Here is a 20,144-nt window from a genome sequence, read left to right on the forward strand (position 1 = left end):
TTGCCAGCATTTGTTATTTTCTCTCTTTTTGATAATAGTCATTTTAACTGGGGTGAGATGTTAACCTCACTTTGGTTTTAATTTGCATTTCCCTGATGATAAGTGATGCTGAGCATTTTTTTCATATATTTGTTGACCCTTTGTATGTCTTTTGAGAAATGTCTGCTCAGATCATTTGCCCATTTTTACATTACATTGTTTTTGTTGTTGTTGTTGTTGAGATGTTTGAGTTCCTTGTATATTCTGGATATTAATTCTCTGTCAGGTAAGTAGTTTGCAAATATTTTCTCTCATTCTATAGGTTATCCTCTCACTCTGTTGATTGTTTTCTTTGTTGTGCAGAAGCTTTTTAGTTTGATTCAGTCCTATGTTTGCTTTTGGTGCCTGTGCTTTTGAGGACTTATTCATAAAATCTTTCCCCAGACCAATGTCCTGAAGCATTTCTCCTATGTTTTCTTCTAGTAGTTTTGTTGTTTCAGGTTTACATTTAGGTCTTTCATTAATTCTGAATTGATATTTTTATATAGTGAGAGGTGGTGGTCTAGTTTTATTCTTCTGCATATGGACATCCAGTTTTTCCAGCACCATTTATTGAAGAGACTGTCCGTTCCCTAAATAGTGTTCTTGGCACCTTCATCAAAAATCGGTTGGCTGCAGATATATGGATTAATATCTGGGTTCTCCTTTCTGTTTCATTGGTCTATGTGTCTGTTTTTATGCCAGCACCATGATGTTTTGGTTACTACAGCTTTGTAGTATATTTTGACATCTGGTAGTGTGATACTTACAGCTTTATTCTTTTTGCCCAGGATTGTTTTCACTATTTGGGATCTTCTATGGTTCCATACAGATTTTATAATTCATTTTCTATTTCTTGGAAAAATGTCTAGTGTTTTGATAGAGATTGCATTGGCTCTGTAGATTGCTTTGAGTAGTACATTCATTTTAACAATATTAATTCTTCCAATCTGTGAGCGTGGAATATCTTTCTATTTGTGTCCTCTTCAATTTCTTTCCTTTTTTTTTTGAGACAGGGTCTTACTGTGTCACCCAGGCTGGAGTACAGTGTCATGGTCTCGGCTCACTTCAGCCTCTGCCTCCTGGGTTCAAGTAATTCTCCTGCCTCAGCCTTCCCAGTAGCTGGGATTACAGGTGTGTGCCACCACGCATGGCTAATTTTTTCTATTTTTAGTAGAGATGGGGTTTCACTGTGTTGGCCAGTCTGGTCTCAATTTCCTGACCTCAAGTGATTCACCTGTCTTAGCCTCCCAAAATGCTGGGATTATAGGCGTGAGCCATCATGCCCGGCCCAATTTCTCTCATCATTGTTTTGTAGTTTTCCTTACAGAGGTCCTTTACCTCCTTGGTTAAATTTATTTCTTGGTATTCTATTGTTTTTGGTAGCAATTGTACATGGGATAATCTTATTAATTTCTTTTCAGCTAGTTTGTTGTTCATATACAGAAACACTACTGATTTTCGTATATTAATTTTGTATCCTGCAATTTTATTGAATTTGTTTATCAGTTCTAAGAGTTTTTTGGTAGAATATAGGTTTTTCTATAAAACCCTGATACCAAAATCAGACGAGGACAGAACAAAAAAGCTACAGGACAATATCTCTGAACATAGATGCAAAAATCCTTAACATAATACTAGCAAACTGAATCCAACAACAGATCAAAAACATAATACCCCATGATCAAGTGAAATTTATCCCAGGAATGCAAGGATGACACAGCATATGCAATTCAATAAACATTGTACATCACATCAACAGACTGAAGGACAAAATCATATGATCATCTCTATAGAGGCAGAAAAAGCTTTTGATAAAATTCAACAATCCTTCATGATATACACACTTAATAAATTAGGTATGGAAACCTCAACACAATAAAGGCCACCTATGACAAATCCAGCTAACATCTTACTGAGTGGAACTGGAAGAAGGCTAGGATGCCCACTCTCACCACTCTTATTCAACACGGTTCTGGAAGTCTTAACCACAGTAATGAGGACAGAGAAAGAAATAAAGGGCATCCAAATTGGAAAGGAGGAAGTCAAATTGTCCTGTTTGCAGATGACCTGATCTTATGTACAGTTAAACTCTCTTATGTATTTTCTATCTCCTTATTTCTTTATACTGCATTCTCTATAATTTTCTTTTATATGGTTCACTAATTTTTTCTTAAGGTGAGTCTAAGTTCCTGTTTAACCCATCTATTGATTTTTACTATTAATTATTATATTTTGACATTTCTAAAAGTTCTATTTTCCAAACCAGTCTCATCTTTTCCTATATTTTCAGTTCATTCTTTATATCTTTAATCATTAATACATGATGTTTTGTCATGTCTATCAGAGGGTATCTATTGTTATGGTTTCTGGGATCTACTTCTACTACTCTTTCTCATAGTGCATTTGTTCCCCATGCATTTTATAATTTTGGATGTAAGCTCATCTTCTGTAGAACCTCAGTGGGGAACCCAGTGGAAGAATATGACCTTTAAGAGATATTTTCTAATGGCTTCTGCCAGATACACAATGGATATTACCAGCACAGAACATGTTTTAGGTTAATCTCTTCACATGAAAATTCGAGTGTAAATCTAAGTGCCAAACCTGTGAGGTCAGACCTATGGTTATGATTTCTCAGAATACTTCAATTTATTTTTTTTTTCGTCTAGAGCCTAGACAGAAAAGCTTCTTTGTCATTGCTCTATGCTTTGAGTGGATTTTTGTAGTCTAACTTCCCACCTCTCACTGGCCTAAGTCTTTATCTTTGTTGCCTAAGTCTTCACCTATGTGGGAAGGAAACTGGAACAAAGAGGGAAAAACCTCTGTTACTAAGACCAGAAAATACCCATAAGACCTCCAGAGTTTCAGCTCAGCTATTACAGCTTATGATTTCAGGTTCCTCTTCATATTTTATCCCTGGGGATTTTCCTGTCTTGTGGGCTCAGCCCTACATTTAAAGAATCTTACATTTTATCCAATATTTCCACTTTGCAGTGAGAGGATTTCTGGTGAGATCATAATGTTGCCAGAAACTAAAGTTCTTAAGTATTTCTCTAGTGTAAATTCTCAGAGGTAGAATGGCAAGTTTAAGAGTGTATTAGTCTGTTCTCACACTTCTAATAAAGACATACCTGAGACTGGGTAATTTCTAAAGGAAAGAGTATAATTGACTCACAGTTCCACATGACTGGAGAGGCCTCACAGTCATGGCAGAAGGCGAATGAAGAGCAAAGTCATGTATTACATGGTGGCAGGCAAGAGAGAGCTTATGCAGGGGAATTTCCATTTATAAAACCATCAAATCTTGTGAGACTTGTTCACTACCATAAGAACCGTATGGGAGTACTGCCCCCATGATTCAATTATCTTCATCTGGCCCTGCCCATAACGTGGGGATTATTACAATTTAAGGTGATATTTGGGTGGGGACACAGCCAAACCATATCAAAGAGACGTACATTTTTAATGCATCTTGTAGATGAAAATTTGAGAAGTAATGAAAGAAGTTCATCTTCTATGGAATATCTTTTTCTTTTTTTCTTTTTCTTTTTTTTTTTTTTTTGTATGACAAGGTTTCACTCTGTCACCCAGGCTGGAGTACAGTGGCTCCATCACGGCTCACTGTAGCCTTGACTTCTCAGGCTGAAGTGATTCTATTGCCTCAGTCTTTTGAGTAACTGAAAGTAGAGGCTCATACCACTATGCCTGCCTAATTTTTAAAATTTTTTGTAGAGATGGGGTTTTGCCATGTTGCCCAGGCTGGTTTTGAACTCCTGGGCTCAAGTGATCTATCCACCTCAGCCTCCCAAAGTGCTGGAATTACAGGCATGAGTCACCACACCCTGCCTGGAATATCTTAAGGGTATAATTCAAGATTATTATAATGAATCTATGACAGTTTTCAAATTATTTTTTAATCTTTGGTTAACTAAATCTATGTTCAACTTACCTCTCTCTCATTTTGAGCATTTCTTCTTTAATATATAACATCTATTTAACATGAACTTTGGAAGTATAAATTTAAAAGACCTGAACATGCCCATGGGATATGATGAACAATAATTTTCCAAAATCAGACCTGTAAATCCATACTTCTACAAGGTGAGAATCTACCATATGTAAATTTCATTTTCACATCATTCACATATATACACATTGAAGGCTGGATGTTGAAATGAAGAACAGCACTGGGGATGGGGCGGGAATGAATTGTTGTGCACACCGTTATTTTTAGTGGCTCTCTCTTCTAGTTATTAAACTGTCCCTGAAGAGTAGCTTTGAACAAGCCGCAAAATTCTGAAAGGTCACAACCCAGGAAGGCAGAGACTCCAGGAACATGTATCAGGGAAGATGCAGATGGATAAACAAGCCATAAAGTGCACCATATTTTTTCTTTTCCAGCATTTCTCCGAAGAGTTGACTCCAGGCTATTACCCTGTGAAAGCGAAATTTTAAAAGAGGCAATTCCAAACAAACCTACACCAATCCCCAGTTGGCTCGCTTTCACCATCACTAATGAAACCCAGGAGGGTCTTGAAGTGAGGTGTGACAACGTGAGAGGCAGAGCAAAGATCACAGTGGTGAGAAACCTATCACCTCTGTTTTCATATCCTGAGGAGCATATGGGCCAGACTTAGCATGCCCATGGTTCTTGTGACCAGGACAGCAGACGGACAACCACTGCTGTAACGCCCCCTCCTCCAGCCTAGCCCAGCCATTTCAAAGGTGCCTTTGCTGAGAGCATTCATATCTGACAGCCACCTTATACACTGTGAACAGAAGTAAGCATATCATTCCTGAGGAACTAGGTGAATGCATCCATACTTGAGAAGAATGAGAGATGAGGCAAGAAGTAACTGGGCTAACCTGCTGACCAGCTGGCTGTGTGGTCATGACTCTGGGTTCTGTAACTGGAGAATGGACGAAGCTTATAAGATTTCATCTGTCTGTTAGTAAATGAAGTTGGTTTTGGAGCAGCTTTGGCAAAGGAGGAACTGAGATATTAAGGCATTCTCTGCAGCAATTCTGCTTCTTATAGATCTCTGGATACGCCCTTCAGATCATGGAAACAGGGCCTGCCAGCACTCTCAATGTGTCTAAAGAGTCAGAGCTAAGTCAATCATCATATAGGGTAAGAGGAGGCCTCTTCCATGATCACTTTTTCTTTTCCCCAGGCTGAAACCTGGAGCCACAACCACACGTGCAATGGCAAAGTCCTAGGGGTTGGTGGAGCCATAGGCTGGAAATAGCCTGAGTCCCTGAAACATGGTGTGGAGAATAGTGCTTGCCAACCAGTGACTCTCAACGGGACTTGAGCGAAAAATTACCCATCACCTTTTGATTTAATCAACCTTAATTATTCCAAAATTTCTTTCCATTATACTACTATATTAATTTCACTCTTTCCTGGATACTATGTCTTTCTTTTACTTGAAAGTGTTTATTGAAGTATTCATCAAGTAATTTGTTAAAGGAAGGGTACTGAAGTAAACTTTCTGAATCTTTCATTTTAAAGAAAACCGCTGTTTTACTCTCCCTTTATTAGATAGACTTTTCTGGACATAGGATTTTAGATTCAAAAGTATCTTCCCTGTGAATTCTGAAGGTATTGCTTTGTTGTCTTCTAGTATCTGGTATTGCTGATGAGGCATTTACAATAGAAAGAGTAGCAGGGGATTCAAACAAATGTGCAAAAGACAAATACAAGCAGCCTATATATATATATATATATCACTATAAATGGACATCATTTATGAAAGAGAACCCCTTTTTATCCTGTAAGATTGACAAATGTTATAAAAATGATAATACTCAGTATTGGTGCAGATTGGAGAAATGGGTAACTTATACACTGTTAACCGCTGTGAAAATTGGTATAAACTTTCCATGTTTATAATACTCAGTAGTAAAAGCAATTACTTTTACCTTTTTAGATGAGATTTTTTTTCTAGCTGAAAACAATTTTAAGTTCTTCCCTTTATCCTTGGGATAGTAAAAATTTTATGAAGGTGTATTTAGATAAAAGTGTTCTTATATTCATCCGCTTAGCACTTGCTAGCCCACTTTCATCTTCCATTTTGTTTCAGCCTCAGGGATTATAATGCTTTCTCAACTTTTTAGTAGATGGATATTGTTCCTCCTGTATGTATCCTCTATGTCTTTTTACATTTTCTCTCATGTTTTCTATTTTTTTTCTGGTCTTTTCTGTATATTCTGAGAGAGATTCAAAGATTTTTTTCTTCTTTACTTTCTATTGATTTATTTTCACCACTTTAATATTACATATTTTTAATTTTTATGAACTCTGGGTTCCTTTACATATCAGCCTATTCTTGTTTTGTGGATGTGATTTCTTTATACAACCAGGTTGACCTACGAAGATCATAATTAGAACTTTTAAAAAGTGATCTTTTCCAGGAATTGTCTGTTTCAGTCAGTAAGAGTGTTCTCGTTTTCTCCTCCTTGGCTACCCACTTTGGTATTGCTGGTTTTCATCAAATAGCTGGTAATCTCTGGCTTTCTATTTCTATTCACAATTGAGAGCCAAGTTGACTGATGTTAATACCAGTCATATTTCCTCTCTACTTTGCTATTATAAACAATAAATGCTGAAATAATCAGTGTAATTTTTGAAAATGTTAGTTTGCATCTTACTACAAATGGACCACTTTAATAAAATATTTTCATTTTTCTATATTATGTACCTGTAACATTGACTGTATATTGCAGTGATAGCCTCATCTATATAGGAAATCTTTAACTTTGATTGGTGCCACTTAGAATTGTCTCATTAATACAGCTCTTAAAAATCTATCCTTTGAAGTTTTTTATGATAATTTTTTTTAGAGTTAAAAACTCTTCATGGATATTTTGTTGAAAATATTTTAGGGGGAGCTGAATTGCATTTTAAAATATTAACACATTTTTATATAGGAAAGAAACCCATTTTGTTACAGGTGCTTATAATTTGTGGCTATGATTAATTGAAGCTTTACATGTATAATTTTTTTTCAAAGACTAGTGTAAATTATATAAAATTGGGATGGACACTATAACAATAGTTGTATGACAACTGCAATTATTTACAAAACAGACACATTAAGGGGAAATCATGTATTGTTGGCAGAGATTATTTTGCCCTTTGAAAAAAACTCATGGACTGATTGGCTGCATCAGCCTGTTGAAAAGTTTTTATTCAAATGATGCCAGGATCATTTTCCATGACCTCGCATTGCTACCCATTCACTTTTCACACACAGAGCCTGATTCATCCTGGGGGTCATAGTCAAGTTGTAGGGTACATTGATCTCATCACAGCGAAGCCATGACACATCCTTTGGTCTTCCTTATGCCTTTAGTCCATGCATGCTTCAAATCTGGAAAAAAAACCCCACACATTTGGGCTGGAGAAACAAAGCAGCAGCCATTTCCTTGCCTTAGTTCTTGGCCCATAATGAAGTAAGAGCATGATGTGATGATTGGAGCCAGACCTATCCTTGGCTATAGGCACTGCAGCCGACCCAAACCTAATTAAGAAAGATCCTGAATAAACTTGAATGAGGGCCAAAATCACTAGCCCCTTCAATCAATATTTCTGATATAAAAATTAGCAGCTGGGCCTAATAAAAGGGAGCACTGTTATATGCTACAGCAAAACAAAGTCTCGTTTTGCTCCTATTCTGACCTTCTGTTGTGGGATATTTTATTGGTTTGTATCTGTGATAACTTCTCAGAGTAGTTGACTTGCAAATGTCAGAATTCAGCCTCCCATTTGGACCATGGGATGCAATGAAAATTAGAGTAACCAGTCCCTACATCAAACCCAGATTGGCGTGGGAATCAACCTTTTCCAAATGGGTAAACTGGTTTCACTTGTTCTCTTATTCCTGATTGAATTACTCCTGCTAATATATAATGTTTAGCTAGAATAACTTTTTAAGACAATTGACTTGATGAGGAAGAGGATAAACATTCTAAGAAAAAACAATCTACCATCGAAGTCTTGGAAGTTCTCTTTATGCAGTGCTAATCCCCTCACAACTTGAATATACTTGCCTTCCAAGATGAAGCCATTATTAATCTCTACAAGAGTGCTTGGAAGATAATGTTGTAGTTCTTAATATCGTGTCTGGCACATGGTAAGTGTCTAAAAATGATTGCTTTATTGTCTTTCAAGACACCACATACTGACTTTAGAAATAATTTCTGGTTTAAATCCATGGAATTTACATGCAGGCTATACAACAGAGAAAGAAAAGGTTAACATTTGACTCCTTTTGATGCCTTTGTTTTCCTGAAGACTTATCTTTTAATAAGGTTGAAAAGAAGAATAAATTAAGACACCCTTTCCTTTTAGAGATACTCAGTAAAATGTTTACTGATAATACGATTTCTGGGGTTTGCTTCAAAGTAATCTGGTGAGAGAGGGAGTGAAATGGGTGGGGGAATAGAAGAAAAGATTGGCCATGAATTGGTAATGTTTGAAGGTGAGTAACAGGTGTATGTCGGCTCATTATACTATTTGATTTTACTGTATGTTTAACATTTTCTGAGATAAAGCTTTTGCAAAATGGATCAATTAGAAATCATTTTAAAAATAATAAGTCACAGCTGAGTCCCTTCCCAGGCATTGTCATCTGCTCAATAGACCTGCCCAAGCTAATGCCTAGCCCCACACCTCTACCGATAGCTTGCATCTGGCATCCTTGTCAATTTAACTTGACCCTAAAGGACCATCTCAGGTGCACAGTTTCCATGGAATTGGTGGAGGCCTGTGCTATGATAACATCATAGTTCAACTTCTTCCCCTTTCTAATCCTGTTCCCTTACTCTTATGTTGGTATTGTACCATTGTAGGTGGTCTCAGTGGTGTGCTAGTAAATGTTTAACCGCCAGCTCTCTAAAGCCCTGACTTGTAGTGTCTGCCAATTTTCATGGTGTAAATACTCCCATTGTGGCCAATTTCAAGCTACCAATCTGATGTCACTGAATGAGGAATTAGAAAGAAATGTGCACAATTTGTTCTCATGACAGTGCAAGCCAACTCCAGCCACCCCTACTAACTTTCCCAGTGAAATTCTTAAATACAAATCTCTGCCTCAGTCTTTTTTCAGGGTAGCCTAAACTAAATCAACAGAAAACCATCAATTATTTTCATATTATTTTTATTTATTTTAAAACTAACATTTTACAGGCAGAATAAAGTGAAATTGGTCATTTCAAACGTTTCAGTGAAACATACATTTCTCTCTCTCTTTCGCACACATGCACAGACACATGCACACACACACACACACATGCACATCCCACATACATCATGACACCATAAGACAATGTCCCACAATAATTGCCTAGAAATATTTAAAATACAGACTCCTTTTACTTTTCTAAACATTACACAGCTGAGTAGGGCATTCTAAAGAATAGACTTCAAATATGTTCTTACTGTTTTGAGACCAGGAAATATTGCCAAGAATTTACCTGTTGCTGTTCGTATTGTTATTATTACAATTGTTATTATTGCTACAAATCAAAATATATATTTAAGAGTTAATGTTTCATCATCATCAGAACTGAGGTTTTTAAATCAGAGTAGGCCATTTGTAATATTTGCTATCTCTGAAGAAAAATCCAAAAGAGTATTGTTTGTTTGAAGAACTGTTAAGACTTTTACCCTACTGAAGAGCTATTGTTGGAATAAATAATCAGAGGCTGAAGGTTGTTTTTTAAAGAGCAGGAAAAGAAAAGAGAAGAAAGATACCACATTCAGGCCAGGTAAGGTGGCTCAGGCCTGTAATCCCAGCACTTTGGGAGGCCAAGGTGGGAGGATCACCTGAGGTCAGGAGTTCGAGACGAGCCTGACCAACATGGAGAAACCTTGTCTCTACTAAAAATACAAAATTAGCCGTGCTTGGTGGCACATGCCTGTAAACCCAGCTACTCAGGAGGCTGAGGCAGGAGAATTGCTTGAACCCAGGAGGCGGAGGTTGCAATGAGCCGAGATCTTGCCATTGCACTATAGCCTGGGCAACAAGAACAAAACTCTGTCTCAAAAAAAAAAAAAAAAAAAAAAAAAGAAAGATACCACATTCAAAGGAAGAAGGTGGTGAAAAGGAAATGGGCATCTTATAGGGAATGATACAGACAACTGAAGAAGGAATAATTTTACCCAAATGAATGGCAGATTGTTCTTCAATATTGGATCAATTTTTGTAGAAAGAGAAGTTACTTGAAAAATGGGAACAAAATGTCCCAATGAGGAGAAAATGTTGACTGTGGAATAAATTAATTTTACCAGTATATATACACTTAATTATGAACAAGAGAATCAGAACAAGGTTCCTGCTATTAGAGCCAATTGGTTTATCAAATTAGAAGTTTGAATAATGTTCTTAAATTTTGGCATGGATTAGAATCACCCAGGAAGGCTGGTCAAAAATGTAGATTCCTGGACACTACAACTATTATGTTTCAGTAAAGGTCTGGTATAGGGCCCAGGGGTATGGATTTTAGGCAGCTTCCTAGTAAATTCCAAAGCCTGTAGTCTCTGTTAAATCAAAGCATGCTGAAAGGCAATATGGTTAAACATCCATGACACCATCATTTCATGATGAGATTAGGAATAAGTCTATGCCATTTCCTTATCATACAGAGATGGCCTCCTTACAAATATCATCCGGAACCTTTATCTTCTGCTTTCCTGAAGGTCATTTTCAAGAACATCTTCCATTTGTCTCTCAACCAACCAGATTTTCATCTATACCTTTATATACTTGCTTACTCCATAAAGGAAAAACGCATATGTGTATGTGTGTGTGCATATGTGTACACGTGAACAGAAGGGCTGAGGACTCATAACATTATAGAAAATTCTCTTTTCCAACAGATCTAACCAAAGAGACGTTTTTGGCTCTGATATAGTTATCAAGACTCAATAATCAAATAACTTTAATCATAAATTAAAATCATGAACCTATTAGCCTAGGATTTGAGAGCTTTTTCTTAAAAAAATTAAAAATCTCATTATTCACAATCACCCTCCTAACTAACCTTATTCTATATGACATATATTCTAATATTATTGGCCCTATGGAACCTGGGCACCTTCTAATGCACTCTGGAAGCATTCTTCTTGGATTATACCTGTATATCAACAGTTGTTCTCATACCTGTGTATTCAATGTGGACTCTCTGACAGAAATAGGTCCTTTTGTTTTGTACATTGCAGTGTAATAAATTGCCCCTGAACTCTTGAATCTTGATGAAAAGAGACTAACTTACTCCCTGCCCTCCATGCTGGGTGGGTAAGTAGTTTCCCATGATGAATTAAACCCAATCTCCTCCATGAAAGTAATAATAGTGGACATTCCTGCTCATGAAGACACTCATCTAGGGGCTTAAAACTTGAACGGTAGATGTGAAGGTGTGTGTGAAGATCACAGACAGATCCAGAAAGGAAGGAAGATGTTTATTGCTTTCCATACCTTGTAGAAGGACTAGATGTCGCGCTGTCTTTTTGACCTCCTGTTTCCTTTATAGAACTCAAGGCATTTATGCATTTTGGACAATTAACTAGCAAGAATTTCATTTAAATGCACATATTCAAGAGATGAGAACAGTATGTCTTCCTTTCTTTGCACATTTATGACACATTTTCTTTGCACAAATAATGCATCAGTTTCATTGAGAAGAGTTGGAATTTTGTTATCAAAATCATTGGATGGGAAACGGCATTTTCAGAACCCACCTCTTTTCCTGTTTCACTAACAATATTCCTTACAACCTGTAAACATTCATGAAGAACTCTATTATTGTGATCCATTTTTAAACCAACGCACCCACGCTGATCACTTTTTTCCTTTAATACGCTTTGAGCATCAAGTCACATTGCTCCATCCATCGCAGGCGCTGCGGGTGGAGTTTCTATCTCAGTGCACAGCATGAAAGCGTGGGTCCATCTGTGCCACACAAAGCCAAGCCTCTCTTGAAGTGATTTGTTTACAGTGTCATTTGATGGAGTGGAATGTTCTGCAACTCATTCGAACTGTTACAGAAGCTTTGCTAAAAGGTCACCACTGCTCTTTAGAGTTTCCAAATCTGGGCACCATCTGGGAGCTTGTTAAAGATAAGGTTCTCCCTGGGCTTTTTCCATACAAATGAGATCGGATTAACAAAAGGCTACTTTTCCATAGAAGTTTGTGTTCATATTGAGTAGAAGAGAGAGAGAGAAAGAGAGAACACAAGTAGATTACAGTTAGTTGCCTCAAAGTGTGCAAGCCCACTTTCTCCCAATTCAAAGGGCATGTAACAAGTGATAGTATCATTGAATAGGCCTAAACAAGGGTGTTGATCTTGAAAAAGTTAGAATTTGCTTTTAAATGTCCTTCTTGAATCAATACATTCTTCAAATATGGTCTTGGGAGTCTAAAGGACTTCGAAGATGGTCTTGGGAGTTCTAAAGGACATTGAATTTCACCATTTACTTGAAATTCAATAGGAAAATGACAACTAATTTTTTAAGGTAATAGAGGCTATGCAGGGTAAGCATTCACTGTGCACTGCACCAACAAGGTTCAAGTTGTTGTAACTACCATTTTAGTCTAGGCCTAAAAGTGGCTTGTGCTTGCTTTCTGCCCCCTTTCTTATGAAACAAACATCTTGAATTTTCCAAACCTCAAAAGCTCAGCTGTAAAACTGTAGGAGACCAGCAAGAGGAAAAGGAAAACTTCCTTCAAAGACATCTCTAGTTGCAGTTGACCAGTTCTGCTTTCCGCCTCGAAACATTAACTATGTCTTTTGACACTTGTCTGTGAAAAACGTCCAAATGTGACAAATGGTAGAAACAACATTTCTTTACCCTCCTGCCTGGAACTTCCCATGATACAGATGAGTTCTAGCTGATGCTTTTATGAGTGGAACAAGGAAGGTGGCTACTGTCCACCACACTCACCGACATCTGCAGATGGAATAAGTAAACACATAGTGAACTTACTGAATAAAAATTTTAAATCCTCTCATTTGCATTTGGTCGGAACCCCTGAAAGGGTCTGCACAGTAGCAGCTAAAACACAGGCTCATTGCCATTAAAAATATTCTCAGAAGTGTGTGTGTGTGTATTTCTAGTAGAATACTTGGAAGAAGAGAGGCTTAAATCTGGAATCATGCTTTTGTCTCTGCAGTCCAGGCTGGAGACATTAAAAACAACAATGTCTCCCTCAGTTCAATCAAGCTGGTCTGGGAACCAAAATCATCCTGAGGAAGGGGGAGAAATCCATTTATTTTCCTTGTGAGGCAAGGAGGGAAGTCTTTCTCACAAAGTATTTGTGTGTCATTCAGGACCAGGAAACTTAATCTTCGAGTTCAAAGCTCGTCTCATCATAGAGCTCAGGACGTGCTGACTTCTTGTGCCGGGAATATTTCAGTTGCAGGAGATCACCCATTTCATCAAGAGCTTCCAAAACCTGCAATGAGATTGCTTTCCAATAGCTATCATTGAACACCTAAGTAACCCTGCTTTGCAGAGCCCAGGTTAATAGCAAGCCTCACAAAGACACACAGTCTTATTTTGCTAGCTTCTTTGATTTTAAAGAAAAGAAGCAAGATCCGTACCATTAGGTTGTGGTTTAAGACCCTAGAGGAATGTTAGATGCTAATTAATTTTATTTATTGGTCTAACTCCATACTATGAATGTTATTTTATTTTGAGAGTGTGAAGAGGAGAATAAAAACATGTGACCCATGCTTACCCTTAAAATATTTTATTTTAAAATGTGATGACTTATATGTAATCTTGTGGAAGAAAAAGATAAGGTTGCAGAATGTATTTGAAGTTATATCTTCATGACACAGCAAACCACCTGGCCAAGAACAAAGTGGAATGTTGTGGGAGCTGATTAACATCATCCTCTGTCCCCTCATGCTACCCCAGGCCTCCTGCTTTTAAATACTCATCTCTGTGTCCCATGAACTACTAGGACTTAACTCACAGGGACTGAGAACTCATCTGTTTCAACTCTCTTACTTTAGGCAGGTAGACGTATCCCCAATTTTACACATGAAACAACTGAGATCCAGAAAGTAAAAAAAGGTCATTTTCGATTGTAGTATATCACTAATCCTATGGTATTGGTCATGCCTTTTTAACCTTTCTGAGCCTGTTTTTCTTAACCTGCCAAATGAGGAGGAAGATAATATTAGGGTCTAATACTTTGAAAAGGTAAGGTGAGGGCTGGGCGCGGGGGCTCATGCCTGTAATCCCAGCACTTTGGGAGGCCGGGCGGGCGGACCGCAATATCAGGAGATTGAGACCATCCTGGCTAACACGGTGAAACCCCATCTCTACTAAAAATACAAAAAAATTAGCCAGGTGTGGTGGCGGGTGCCTGTAGTCCTGGCTACTCGGGAGGCTGAGGCAGGAGAATGGCATGAACCCAAAAGGCGGAGGTTGCAGTGAGCCAAGATTGCCTCACTGCACTCCAGCCTGGGCAACACAGCGAGACTCCACCTCAAAAAAAAAAAAAAAAAAAAGAGAGAAAAGGTAAGGTGAGGGTTGTTAACGTTAGAATGAGTGACTAATGGGTCTTATGGACTTTCCTCTTTGGGAAATCTTTCAAACTGACGTTATTTAAGATTTCCTCCAACATGTTAAAAGCAATTGATTTCTTGGTGGTAGGAGTATGAGTATTTAAAATGTTCTTCCCTGTTTTTGTAAATTTCCTACATCATATCTCAGTACTAAGAAAAAGTAACCAAAGTTATCTTTAAAATGACACCTCTCTGGGATAGTTTCTATCAATCTTTGCTGAAGGTGGGGGATGGACTAGTTCAGTGGTATCCAAAGTGAAGGACCTGCACATTTGGGGCATCTGTGAGATAATTTATGGAGGATGCAGGAGGAAAACATTAGGATTTCTATTATTATTATTATTATTTTTTGAGACAGAGTCTCACTTTGTTGCCCAGGCTGGAGTGCATTGGCATGATCTTGGCTCACTGCAACCTCCGCCTCCTGGGTTCAAGTGATTCTCCTGCCTCAGCCTTTCGAGTAGCTGGATTACAGGCACGTGCTACCACACCTGGCTAATTTTTGTATTTTTAGTAGAGACAGGGTTTCACCATGTTGGCCAGGCTGGTCTCAAACTCCTGACCTCAGGTCATCCACCCACCTCAGCCTCCCAAAGTGCTGGGATTATAGGCGTGAGTCACCGCGCCCAACCTCTATTCACTTTTATCTCAACCTTTTAAACTTTTATTTATGTGTCTCTTATATAATGTACATAATATATTGGTAATGCGTATATCATTTATAAATAATTTATGTTAATGTTTGCTGATCCAAGACCACCCAGAACACACTCGTGCTCAAAGTTAGGTTTCTTTAGCTTGCTGGTATGGGAGAGGGAGGACACTATGGAAGAACCATGGGCATCTTAGTGACAGGAGGATGGGAGTGGCTTCTCACTGCATTTGAGCTTGTGCCTGAGATGACTCTAAGGAAGCAGGGACTGGTTCTGGGTTGGATGCTGTTAAGAAATGGGAGCAGTTCACTGGCTGGCTATCTAGTTATAATTTCTGTGTGAAAGGCGAGAGAATTAAAGCAAGGCTATAGTTGTTATTGGTAAATGAGCAAATGTCACACATGTCGGTCAGAAGAGGGAGACGTTAAGTATTGTGGCCTTGTCTCTGTCTTGTCCAAATGTGGTCACGGAGTGCATGTCTAATATTATTTCTAGTCTATGAGCCTTCAGGTTCAATTGCTACCTTTATGTACTGGCTGTTCATCAGGGTCATTTTCCACTTTCTCTTACATGTACATGAAGGAACTGCTCAAAATTTTCTGTTGAGATGGGTGCTTGATTTTAAAAGTTTAGAGGCATTTGTCTAGATGATTGATGTCTCAGTATCCTTTCAAAGTAGGTATTTTGCAGCAATTAAGAAGTTGTGAAGAGAATCACCTACACGAATACCTCAATGCTGCTTGGAGCACAAAATTACTAATTCATCCATGCGGTCTGTCCCTCCTGTCATCTCAGGGAACTTGCTTCCCACACGCTTTCTTCCTCTGTATGTAGGTCCCTTCTTCACTGTCTTCTTCCCTTAATGTGTAAACAGCAATTCTCAAGTTTCTCCACTTTCATGGTATTTAATCTCGATTATTTTTCTTTCTACAGTCAGACTTCTCAAACGTTTTGCCTGTCTTTTCTTTCTTTTTTTTTTTTTTTCGGCCAAATCTTTTTGCCTGCCTTTTCTTAACACCAACTCATTTCATTTAAAAGAAACAATTTGTTAAAATTCACATTCTGGAAATACATTTTAGCTCATTTTAGAGAATCTGGAAAATATAGAAGGGTGTAAAGAAAATAATGTTCACTCATCTCAAAACCTGGTTAGCTCAGTTGTTAACATGCTATTCAATAATTTGTACTGTGTACCTACTGTGTACAATACACTGGTTTACGTTTTAAGACTATGCTGGTGAAGATGAAGGACACGGCAAGTGTGTGTGTGTGCGTGCGCACATGTGTACGTGTATAATTTCAAACTCAGATTATCCTCTTTACTCTTTTATTCTTTTATTATTTCTGTTCCCTTCATTCCCTTAAAATGCCTACTCTAAGGAACACCAAGTTCCTACTAATTGCTAATCCAATAGTTTTTTCTCATCCCTCACTGCATTTAAACTTCCTGCAGTTTTGAGGGGCATTTTGACCCTCCTCCTGCTTGAAACTTTCTCCTTTGTATGGAGTTTAATACTACACTGAACATGTCTTTCCTGACTGCTCTAGTTCCATGTAAGTCTGGGTCCCCACCTGTGATTCCTGTATCTACCCTGGAATGTAGGCACTCCCCAGGAGTCCACCCTGTTCACTGTTGCTCACATCTGGACAATTACATATTCTACTGTGGCTGTAAGGATCCCTCAGTTCCCTAAACTATAGAAGCTCCAGCTTTGCGTACTCTCCTAAGCTCTAGAATCTTACTTTTCTTCTATAGGTGGCCCATGGACACATAGTCTCAACATGGCTAGGACTGAGCTCATTCTATTCCCCTACTCCCATTGAAAATTTGCTGTTCCTTACTGTATACCTTATCTCATTTAAGTGCTTCACCATCCTTCTATTCATCAGGGCTAAAGACCTCAAATTGTCTTTGATTCTCTCTTCTCACATATGCACCACATCCAATCATTTGTCAAGTCATGGCAGCTCCACTCATTTGTAATATTTGTTCATGGATTCGTTTCTTTTGTTTCCACTACCATTAGCCTTGTCATTTCTTGTTTTGTTTAAATAGCTACATCTTAGGTCCTTTCCTTTGGCCCCGTTCCTCTCCAATTCATTTGTCACGTTTATTTCATAATGACATGATTGTGTCACTCCACTGATTGGAAGTCTTGAATGATGCTCGGTAACCTTTATTAAAAAGGCCTGGCTCAAAAGCCACCTCCCCTATGAATCTTCTCCACTCTAATAATTCAGCCCACCTTCATGTTCCCACAGTTTTCTATATTTCTTCTTCAAGATTAGTTTATTCTGTCTAGTATTATATGTGTTGCTTGTTTATTAGCATCTTCTCCTAGACTTTTTGCCCCAGGTTTGCACATAGTTGACTCTCAATAGTGTTTGCAAAACTGCATTTATGTTATGTGACTCTTCCTATTATCTCCAAACTGAGTAGATGGCTTCGTTCTCTGATATTACTTATTCACATAACAATGGAAATCAAGCGACAACAAAAGGCAATTTAAAAATCATTTCTGCCTCACTTAGGTGCTGCTGTAATGTGGATTTGTTCTTGTTGTTGGTTTTCCAACATGTTGCTTAGTTGGGTCATATTTTATTATGGCAGATTTCGTGGCTATGAAAAATGGCAGGATACACATAATTAAGTCCAAAATAGTATTTTACACCAGGTTTTGCATTTAAGATTAAGTAAATAGAACAACATTTGGCTATTCAGTCAGTCTTTTCTAGGAAACCAAAATACTGATTGAAATCTTCACTAAACTGATTTTCTTTTCTATCTACTGAGTGGTCACAGTGTTGGCTGTTGTTGACGTGCCCTTATTTTTCGGCAGTGACTTTTGCCAGTGTTGTTTTCCTAAATCACCCAGGAGAAACTCAGAGAACCCCAGGCTGTTTCAATAAAAGGACTTGCTTTGAATCCAGGGTACCGGTACTGAGATCCTGTTGGCCTGTGGTGTACTCACCGTGTCTAACATCTCCCGGGTATGGGCCGCTGAAACACAAAACCGAGCCCGAGCTTCTGCGAGGGGAGTGGCTGGAAATCCCACGACCACCACTCCAATTTTTTTCTCTAACATATGCCTTGCAAAAGCCCTTAAGGAAAAGCAAAAAAAGAAAAAAAAAGTGGTTAATTGGGAAAAGACAACATTATCCTGACAAAAAAGGAATATGGCGAATTGACTTTTTCTTTTTTTCTTTTTTTATGATAATAAGTGGAAGATGATTCAAGTTTTTGAACTTCCGTCAAATACAATTGACGAATAAATGGGCAGTCAGCCACTTGGTGCCACTCATGATGGTGTGTGTGGGATTATGGGTCTGACACACTCATTAGGTAATTGTGGATATTGAGTCTTTGACACCAAGCAGAAAATGCTGATGTTTATGACACTGGTTTAACAAATCTGCAGTGACATAAAATGCACCTGCAGGATCCCTAGGTATAAAAACCAAGCAGTTCCTATAATGCAATTCCATAAAAGAAAGAATCTATATTAATTGTAAACCTACATGTTTTAAAAACTTAATACCAATAACATAATGAGGAAATTTCAAGGAGCCTATACTTAATGAGTATAATGTGAAGACCAAGATCAGAGGGTCTGTAGGATCCAACCCCAAGTCAATATTCTCACTGCAGCGCCAAAGATTATGTTTTCCATCAAATCAGAGATAAGAAATAGCAAGGTCTCCTGATCGTTTCATAAGTGAATGAACATACCCAGGGATGCACAGGGATAATAAACTCAGCGACTGAGTTTAAGAGGAATGGGGCAGAAGGGAGACCAGGAAAAAAGTGTTCACGCAGAGAACCTTACAGCCTATAGGACGTAAGTCATAGAACCAGAAAGCTGTTTGATGCAGGGTAAAACCTTCGTGAGCTATGATTCCTTCTATTCATCCTTCTAGTCTCTTTCTTTTCCAGAGCTAATCTCAGTAACAGTTCTAGAATATCAAGCTCAAAGTCTGTAAATATCTAGTGCTGAGAGCCAAGGTCAGACAAAAAGTCACTCCAGTGACTCTTTTTCCCTTTTGGGCTCTGTTAGTCTTTGCAGGAAAACTTAATTACTGAGTGACTTTACCCATAAGTGAGGTAAATGCCTCAGATCTGTTCTTAGCATTAAGAGGTTGCTGTTGTATTATTTTAGGCTGGAAGCTGACAGCACCAGAGAAACATTCCAATCACAGGTCAGGAAGAATTCTTGAACCAGACATGGAGAACAAGCCTGCTCTTCCATTCACTTGTTTTGCTGTTGAGCAGTCTGCCTTTGGTTGTTTCAGACAGAACATAGGTTATCAGATGAAGCAATGAAGACTGCAAGACCTACAAGATGCATAGCTTCTCTGGCCCCCTGGCTTGGGCGAGGCAATATTAGCCCTTTGATTTCAACTAGGAAGGTTGGAAGGAGATGAAGCTTTCTAGCTGAGAAAGCTTGAAAACAGAGACTGTTCTTTCCCTTTCTTGATCACCCTATGGAAGGCTGCCCACGGAACTGCACAGAATGAGAGCTCATAATTGTCTGAGAAACAAGTCAAGTGCTTTTATTGCTAGAGTACAAACCACCTGACCCCTGATCTCAGGCCAGTTTTCGGGACTCCCAGAAGACCGCTTTCACTGTCTGCATGTTTCTCTTTGTACCAAAGGAAGCACGTTTTGCCAAAGAATGCAGAGCAAAATATATGACTCTGTTGATTCATTAGGCTAATCTGGCGTCTCCCTGGAGCACTTCTGAATTTAAACCTTACACTACTAAAGCTAGTGTTCTTAAGTTAATATGTATGATTGCACTGGAAATTTTATATAATGAGCCTTTGTGTTTGTACTCCCCGAAGCAATTGGCAATAGGCTGAAAGAAACTAAACTATGTGAAATAATAA

General features: G+C 38.3%; 1 protein-coding gene across 4 annotated transcripts in view; it reads right to left on the reverse strand.

Moving 5' to 3' along the window:
• Nucleotides 1-6,720: 6,720 nt before the first annotated feature.
• SPTLC3 (serine palmitoyltransferase long chain base subunit 3) overlaps nucleotides 6,721-20,144 on the reverse strand; it is a 180,692-nt gene continuing 167,268 nt past the window's right edge. Inside the window, exons 11-12 of one of the 4 annotated variants that reach the window (XM_021921238.2) lie at nucleotides 18,230-18,359; nucleotides 6,721-7,397 (exon numbers count right to left, since the gene is read on the reverse strand). In XM_021921238.2, coding sequence (XP_021776930.1) covers nucleotides 7,392-7,397; nucleotides 18,230-18,359 — 136 coding nt within the window. In that variant the 3' untranslated portion in view covers nucleotides 6,721-7,391. Of the gene's footprint in view, nucleotides 7,398-11,474; nucleotides 13,482-13,762; nucleotides 13,878-18,229; nucleotides 18,360-20,144 lie in introns of those variants that run through there. The other 3 variants (XM_021921235.2, XM_021921236.2, XM_021921237.2) reach the window with 3 other exon arrangements.

Source organism: Papio anubis, chromosome 16, assembly GCF_008728515.1.
Source record: "Papio anubis isolate 15944 chromosome 16, Panubis1.0, whole genome shotgun sequence".
Classification (NCBI taxonomy): Eukaryota; Metazoa; Chordata; class Mammalia; order Primates; family Cercopithecidae; genus Papio; species Papio anubis.